General features: G+C 38.8%; 1 protein-coding gene across 2 annotated transcripts; it reads left to right on the top strand.

Annotated features, from left to right (window-relative positions):
- Positions 4,816-8,448, top strand: LOC104703351 (factor of DNA methylation 5-like). Of its 2 annotated transcripts, none has more exons than XM_010419358.1 (9): positions 4,816-4,900; positions 5,040-5,093; positions 5,473-6,389; positions 6,477-6,658; positions 6,752-6,841; positions 6,952-7,236; positions 7,394-7,606; positions 7,725-7,969; positions 8,194-8,448. In XM_010419358.1, exons 3-8 carry the CDS (start codon positions 5,486-5,488, stop codon positions 7,959-7,961), a joined length of 1,911 nt encoding a protein of 636 aa, XP_010417660.1. In that variant the 5' UTR covers positions 4,816-4,900; positions 5,040-5,093; positions 5,473-5,485; the 3' UTR covers positions 7,962-7,969; positions 8,194-8,448. The 2 variants fall into 2 exon arrangements, with proteins under 2 accessions (XP_010417660.1, XP_019083559.1); XM_019228014.1 differs by having other exon boundaries at positions 4,833-4,861.

Raw genomic sequence — 8,658 nt, 5'->3', positions numbered from 1 at the left:
GTCGCAAGCTTGGTTCACTTCCCCACCATCATCTTGATTATGGTTTGTATCCACAATGGGCGCCTGATTCCTGGGTTCATCAAATGCTTGTCTAGGATAGCTTTTACGTCTTGTAGTAAGTACTTCATCGCCATTAAGGAGAGGAGCAATAGTTCTGGATCCCGAACCAAATTCGAAATTTGGTGGGATATCATCGGTTACATGCCTATCATCGTCTGACCAAGTATCGTCCATAGGTTCAATCATCTTCCCTTTCCCTTTGTCTAGCAGGTTGGGATCCGACTGGTTTGGGACTGCTTGATGGCGAGATGGACGACGAGAGTTTCTCCAGTTCTCAAGACTGGGATCATCCCTCGTTAGTGAGCGAATTCTCAACGGGATTCTCTTCTCCTGAAAGCGGAGTAGTGATTCTCTGCATCTTCGCGACGGTAAGATCTAAGATTCTCTGCATATTTTCTGTTTGTCGGTTCTATTCTTCTTTTTCTTGAGCCTGAGGATGATTGGGTTGAGTTCTCTCTAGGCTGGGAAATGTCATGTGGGATTCCATTTTCTATTCTTCTCCAGATGGAGGAACGGTGCTCATCTCTCCTTGATTTCTCAGATGGGTACTGGAGGTGACGGCACACCTGCTGACGAGGTGGAGGTGCAACCTGTTGAAGTAGTCGTGAAGCTTGACCTCTTACATATCCAAACTCGGATCTTGTATTGGGGTGTCTAACACGACCATTGGCAGCATCATGAGAGCTATCAGCATCTCTGAGCTCAATTCCCCTTCGAGTATTTTTTTGGTAGTTGGAGGCAGGTCGACGATCTCCAATGGCAGCCTCTGCGACTCTTCTCTCTTTATTGAGGATTCTTTGGTCCTCTGAAAGGTGAGGACAGTCTCTTTCTTCATGTGATATCATGGAACAAGTAAAACAGTAGCGAATTAGCTTCTCATAAGTGAGAGAGACGGAAATCTCGTCTCCATTATCAAGAACAACCTTCTTAACGAATTTCAGGGGTTTTGTGACGTCCACCGAGACCAGTACTCGTGCATCTTTGACATCCACCTCCATCAACTGACCAAGAGTTTCACCGATGCCTCTGAAATCTTCATCCACCCAACACCGAAGGGGGAGACCTCTAATCTTTATCCAAAAGGTAACACAATTTAAAAGATCTTCTTGAAAGTTTAGCTCCCATCTTTCAAGAGAGAAAGTCCATTTGTTAAAATGGTACGGTTTTTTTTAAGAACTTTATGCAGATCTTCTTCCGTCTCAAAGTTAAAGTGGAACCTGTCGTTGCCCAAGTCAAAACCTCTTACACGGCCTGCTAAGTCCCAAATTCTATTGCTTGGCATGAGTGCCAGAAAAGCTTCTATGCTTCGTCCTCCAGAGTGAAAGATTCTGCCAACCTGGGTCAAGCGGAATCGATTGATGAGGGCGGAGTTGTTCAGTATTGGGAGTCTAACTGGCTCATCCTCCTCTAGTGAGGGAGAGTTCAGACTAGGATTCACGTTCTCTTTGGAGTTCTTCATCTAACCCGATGGAGTTAGGGAAAAAGTGAGTTGATACACACCTGAAGATGGGATGTTTTGTTACTGAAAAAAGTCAAAGCGGCTCCGAATCTTTTGCAAAAGGAAGGTAAGAGGTAAAATTGTGGGGGTTTGGAAGAGGTTTGACTGCAATAAGGATGTGACTTAGATCTAGGGGAAGGAAAGAACCCAACATGTATGTTGGAAACAGGGGACACCATCACATTAACCATAGGATAAAAGAAGAATTGCTTGTTTAAGGTAGTTTATGGTAGGTGAGATCTGTATCAATTTGAAACAATTACTTCTTTTGGTCTTTCCTTGATAGTAGTGCTTGAGAGAGAAGACTTCTCATAGAGAGAGAAAAATCGAGCGTAAATTTTTCAGTTAATTTGGATTTACTCATCTTTGTTTTAAGAGGCGCTACGTGTCGTTTTTGCATTGGCCAAAAAAAATAATACAAAAGGGAATTTTTTTTTATGGGAAGCTCGATTTTTATTTACTTTCGTTTCTTTCTCTTTCTCTGGCGATCATAGTCCCGAAACAAGAAAAGATGGAATTTGGAATCGAAGGATCAGGAATCAAGCAAAGGTGTAGCGGAGGCGATTGACTCGGCGGAGGCCAATCGCGATAGATAAAATCTGCTAAAACCTTAAATAGCTTCACTGCCGTTTGTTATTCTTTTTCCGCGCCGTGTTCTCTATAATCTCAGGTGAAGGCTTCTTCGATTTGAACTTTGTTTTCCTAAAAAATCTTTTAAGATTTATCTCTATCTTCCGTTGTTTCCGTTCTATCGTGCACCATAGATGAGACAGGGACTGACCAGAATTAGTCAGGATTTAATGGGTTTTCTTAATTGTAATTGAATTGTTTGATTAGTTTAGGTGATAAGGATCAAAATGGAGCTCAGTTCAGAAAAGTTAATTGGGAAATCTGCGAAAACTGCTGCTAAAATCGAAAAGGTAAGTTTACTCCTTCATTCAACTCTGTGTGGATCTTGTTTGACAAACAATGTTTGTCCTTTTTTTAGCTATCAAGTCTTTTTTAGCTATCAAATATGAGTCACTTTTTTTCAAGCCTTTTCATGGCTTGAATGACCTGGTTTTTCATGTTTTGCTGTCTTTGTTATCCTTTATTTGCTTTTCAAAACCTTCTTTATGTTATTTTCATAATGTTTTGCTCTTTCTGATATTTCAGAATCAATAAAGGTAACAAATGAAGCCTTTTTCTCACCTTTATGGATTTTGCTAGAAGGATCTCTGTTACACTTGCATTAAGAAAAAAATTGATTTAGTGCAGTTAGAATCATAATCACATAAAATCATTTTGATTCCCAACTTGATTTTGAATGTCTTAGGTGGCATCAAAAACTGAGTCAAACAAAAATGCAGGCAACGCTATCCTATATGAATGCGTTCAAACGATAATGAGCATTGAAGAAAATGGTGGCTTACGAGTCCTTGCAATCAATATCTTGGGAAAATTCTTGTCCAACCGAGAAAATAACATCAGGTTTTTATCGAGTGCCACCATTGTTTGAGTTTTCTGTAACCTTATCTCTTGACATCTTACTATTGATCAACAGTAATCTTTCAATTTTTATTTGCTATAATACCGATAATTATTGATTCACTCAATTATGTCTAGTTTTCCGTGATTCTTTTTTTGTTTTTGTTTTTTTTTTCTGCTTGAAGGAGTAACTCTTATAAAGATAAAATAAACCAAACCTTTTGACAGTATTGTGTATGGATGTGGAAGTACAAATATGTGACCTTTGAGTGAGTATACATTGAGAACAAAACAATGTTTGTCCCTTTTTCAGCCTTTGTGACAAGATCAAACGTTTATCTTCAGAATGTGGTTACTTTATCTAAATTAGAAACCATTTTGTTCAGATGATAAGTTTCTTTATCTGCTTTGGCTATGTTTACTTTTGATTTTCTCTTGAATTTTGCTTTGACACCTGGAATGTGCAGTGTTAAGATATTGTGAATGGAGCTACTGACGTTGAAGGGGCTCCAGAGGATACTAAGATAGACCAAGGAGACGACAAAACTGCAGAAGGTATACTCTTTGCCTTTGTTTCTGGTTGATACTTTCTTGTATTGCTCCATAGCATGTTTTGTTTTGAGATGCTTCCAAGGAACTGCGTAATCTTGTGCTGACCTATGCTCCAACTTGGGTTCTGTTTCTTTGTTCTCTCTCTCAGGACAGAAATTGATTGGTATCCTGGAAAATGCTTAACTCAGAAGATTCTTAAGAAGAAGCCTAAGAAAGGTGCGAAGAATGCTAAGCCAATTACCAAGACTGAAGATTGTGAAAGCTTCTTCAACTTCTTCAATCCTCACCAAGTTCTTGATGATGACGAAGACATTGATGAGGACAGTGTATGATATCATTTGGTTCCAAAACATACCTTGTTTTGAATATGTTTGATCAAAATTTCTTCTAAAGCTTAATGTTCTTGGTGCAGGCTGAGGAACTTCAGAATCTGATGGAACAAGACTATGACATTGGGTTCGTATTCTTGAATAAAAACTCTTTCAGTCTAATACTTTTCCGTTTATCTTTTTACCTACTGCATAAAAGCGTGAGCTAGCATCTTTTATTGTGAAGTTATACATTTCTTAATATCTGATTAAAGTATTCCTTGCTTACTGCAGTTCTACGATCCGGGAGAAGATTATACCTCATGCTGTCTCATGGTTCAATGGTGAGGCTATTGAGGGAGAGGAGTTTGAAATAGACAATGGTGATGAAGATGATATTGATGAAGACGAAGATGAGGATGAAGAAGATGATGAGGATGAGGAAGAAGAAGAAGACGACAAAGATGAGGAGGAAGAAGTAAGCAAGACCAAAAAGAAGGTCCTGTACTGAATTCCTCTGTTTTTTTTTGGTACCTTCTTGTCATGAAATTACTTTGAGGTTGGTTACTAATTTTTTGAAATTGTTCATCATAAACAATCAAAAGTTTCCTATTAATCCTTATATGTTTAAACATTTAAACTATTTCTATTCTATTTAAAAATTTTAAATTTAAAAAAACTATATTTTTAAAAATAAGAGACCCAAATTTAGATTATACCATTGGAGGAGATAATTTTAATTAAGAGATCAAAGATTCTTATTTTTTAAAAAAGTACACAATTAATTAATAAAAAATTCAAATAGTGTATAAGATCGATAATCTTGCTCTAAGAATGTAATGTTTTCATGGGTTTGATGTAAGGCCCATTATTGCTGTTGGATTGGCCCATTAAACTGCAATAAATCAATGGTATTAGTTTAGTAATCACAAGTTTCATTCATCATCTTCGGGCAACTAATCGTTCGTCGTCTGAGGTTAAGTCACTTCACTCTCTTCTCCGACGGTTCTGATTCGTAAGTTCAATTTCGTCTACGTTTAGGGTTTCACTGTGATTGTTGAAGTTTGTTATTCGCCGAATCTCGGTGATTCTTTCGATCTAGGTATAGCGGACTGCCATGTGAGACTAACATTTTTTGCTCGTTTACTTGGCAGATAAAAAGAAGGTTTCTTTGATCGTAAACGCATTCTTTGAGAAAACGTGTCTGGGTAAGTTTTAATGGTGTTTCTGGGTTATTTCTCTTATTTGCTAGCTGCGAATCTGCTGATTTGGTTAAGGATATAGCGTTTCTAGGGTTACCATATTTGTAACTTGTCTGTGATATTTAATGCATTTAACTAGTTGTTATTGTTCGTTAGTAGTTGAGATTTGATTACTTACATCCAGTTTTCTTGTCAAAATTTTGATATGATTGCGATTGGTCTTCATATCTGCTGCATTTGCCTGTTCATCTATCTAATGGTTCTCTTTGGCATATTAAGTCCACTCTTAGTTGTTCTTCCTACAGACTCTGTTTTTTTTTTTGTTTCTTCGATCTGTCCTTTATCAACCATTCCTAAAAAATATGGTGAAAACTCTGAGTTACAGGCCATCTACTAGGATGGATAAGAGCAGTTCTGAAGAGGAGTCAGATATCAGTGAGTCTGAGATAGATGTCTATGCTGAGAAACCTTACGAGCTAATGAAGAATGGGAATTACAAGGTTAAGGTGAAGGACACATTCAGGTGCCCCTTCTGCTCTGGGAAGAAGAAGCAGCATTACAAGTATAAAGAGCTACTTGCTCACGCCTCTGGTGTTGCAAAAGGTTCTTCGAGTAGAAGTGCTAAGCAAAAAGCAAATCACTTCGCCTTGGCAAAATACATGCAGAACGAGCTTGCTGGTGATTCTGATCTCCCACGCCCACAAATTCCCTCGTCCTCGTCGAAGCAGTCTCAAGCAGTTGTGGATGACGTTTATGTCTGGCCTTGGATGGGGATTGTCATCTACCCGGTGAGAAGAACTGATAAAAACTATTATCTCCTTGATTCAGCCTATTGGTCGAAGAAGCTCGCCTGTTTCGATCCTTTTGAAGTGAAAACCCTTTGGCTTGAGCAGGATTCCGTAGTTGCTGTCATTCCTCAGTTTAACAGTGGTATGAGTGGCTTTAAGACTGCCACAGAGCTTGAGAAGGAATATGAGATTAGGGGCTGCGGCAAAAAGGACTGGAGTGATAAAAGAGGAGACTGGAGGTCTAAGGCTTATGGTTGGTGCGCACGTTCAGATGACTACAACTCACAAGGGTCAATAGCAGAATACCTGTCCAAAGTAGGAACACTGAGAAGTTTCTCTGATATCTGCAAGGAGGAAATTCAGAATAAGAATAGTGTGGTGGATGATCTGGCAAATAAAATTGCTATGACAAATGAGAATCTGAACAAGGTCCAGTACAAGTACAATCAGAAAGCGATCTCTTTGCGCGAGGTTCTCAAAGAGAAAGACGCGCTGGACCGAATTTATAAAGCAGGTTTGTAGTGAAAACTAATTGCTTATGTTTCTCCCTGGATGCATCCGAGTTTAGGTTTGTGACGCGACTCTGTACGTTTTTCTCTAGAGTCAAAAAAAATGCAGGAGTTTTCACGGGATAATTTAAACAGGATCTTTAAAGAAAAGGAGAGGCTGACCAATGAACTGGAGGCTAAGATGAATAATCTGAAGATTTGGTCCAAAGAATTGGACAAAAAGCAAGCACTAACTGAACTGGAGAGACAACAGCTTGATGAAGACAAGAAGAAGGTAATATTTTGTCATTATAGTATACTTATGCGTTGATGTTTTCTAGGGTACTGAATCTACTGATGATCTTTCTGTTTTCCCTTGTTATGGCAGAGCGATGTCATGAACTCCTCCCTCCAGTTGGCTTCACTGGAGCAGAAAAAAACAGATGATCGTGTCTTGACACTTGTGGAAGAACACAAGGTCTGTTCAGTAAATGGTCAAAATAGACCTATCTGTACCATTCAAGTTAGAAAAAAACTTATTTTCTGTTTGTGTTTTATGATTCCAACTTTCTTCTTTCTGAACTCCAGAGGAAAAAAGAAGAGACTTTGAACAAGATCCTTCAGCTTGAGAAGGAGTTAGACAGCAAGCAGAAACTTCAAATGGAGATTCAGGAGCTGAAAGGAAAGCTGCAAGTCATGAAGCATGAGGATGAAGATGACGATGATGTTAAGCAGAAAATGAAGGAGATGAAGGAAGAGCTAGAGGAAAAGCGGTCTGAGTTACAAGATCTAGAGGAAACTAACACATATCTCATGATTAAAGAACGCCAAAGCAATGATGAGATACAAGAAGCACGTGCAGTATTGACTACGGTATATATTTTAAATGCTTCCATGTTTTTAGGTGATTCTGTCAAACAGCTTCACAGATTACTTGCCATATAGTCCAGAATCTGTGAATAGTTCCAACAGCCATGGTGGAACCTGAGATGTGGAATATTTTATTGTTTGCATGTTTTGGGTTTTTCAGGAATTGAGAGAATTATTGAGTGAGCGAACCATCATCAGAGTAAAGAGGGTGGGGGAACTTGATGAAAAGCCCTTCATGAAAGCATGCAAGGAGAGATTCACCGGCGAAGAAGCTGCGGTGCAGCATGCTATACTTTGCTCGAAATGGCAGGAAAACCTCAAGGATCCAGCGTGGCAGCCATTCAAACATGTGGAGACTGGAGACAAAAAGAAGGTTTGTTATGCCTCATGTTACATCAGTGATTCTTTCATATTGGCCCTCTGTCCCCGCTTCAGGAGTCTTTATTCTGGTGAACTAGTAGTGATGATGTTGTTATACGGAAATGATGTAGGAAGTGGTGGATGAAGAAGATGAGCAGATGAAGAATCTGAGAGAAGAGTGGGGAGAAGAAGTGAAGAACGCAGTGAAGACAGCACTGGAGGAGCTGAATGAGTTTAATCCTAGCGGGCGCTACTCAGTCCCAGTACTGTGGAATTCCAAGCAAGGAAGAAAAGCTTCACTGAAAGAAGTGATTGATTACATGACGCAGCAGCTCAAAATTCTCAAAAAACGTAAGCGAGTAGCCTAAACAAAAAGGTAATCACTAATTTCTTCCTTAGTTTGTACTTTTGTAGCATTGTCTTGTCACTGATCTTGCACTAATGCATTAGTCAAGTCTACAGAGACGTTTTGTGCCACAAAGAATCTTAAACTTGACATAGATTTGCTAATGCTGTAACGCATTAGTCAAGTCGACAGACACGTTTTGAGATAGTTTGTGCTATGGTCATAAACCAAGTGGTTGTCTTCTTTTGTTGCAGGAAACAGAGAAAACATATGCAGGAGGAACTAAAAAGGAAGAAAAGAAAGAAAAATAGAACCGTTTTAATTAGTAGGTAAATTAATAAATTCAAGAAGACCTCTCTGTGTGTTTAAATTAAATATGACAAATAATAATATTTCGTTGGACTAATGAAAGGCCCACTGTTGGCAGTTGCTATTAAACAGCCCAATAAGTTGTAATCAGTGAGTTTTTTTATTCTTATATAAGAAAGATCTAAAGTTTTTAGTTTTTACTTTGCTTGCCGCAGCCCGCAGCCATCTGAGAGTTTAGCAGAGTTGCCTCTTTTTTGCCACTCTTCTCCGACACTTCTGTCTGATTCTGAAACTCAATTTTGCAAATGCGTTTCGAGTTTCTTCTATGTGATGGTTTCGGTCTTTCGATTAATAAGGCGTGTGAAACTAATTTGGCCCTTTTTTACTCATAAATCAAATGTCTCCTGATC

This window comes from Camelina sativa, chromosome 7, assembly GCF_000633955.1.
Source record: "Camelina sativa cultivar DH55 chromosome 7, Cs, whole genome shotgun sequence".
Taxonomy (NCBI): domain Eukaryota; kingdom Viridiplantae; phylum Streptophyta; class Magnoliopsida; order Brassicales; family Brassicaceae; genus Camelina; species Camelina sativa.
The sequence above is the reverse complement of the archived record's forward strand: the minus strand, read 5'-3'. Positions and strand labels throughout refer to the sequence as shown.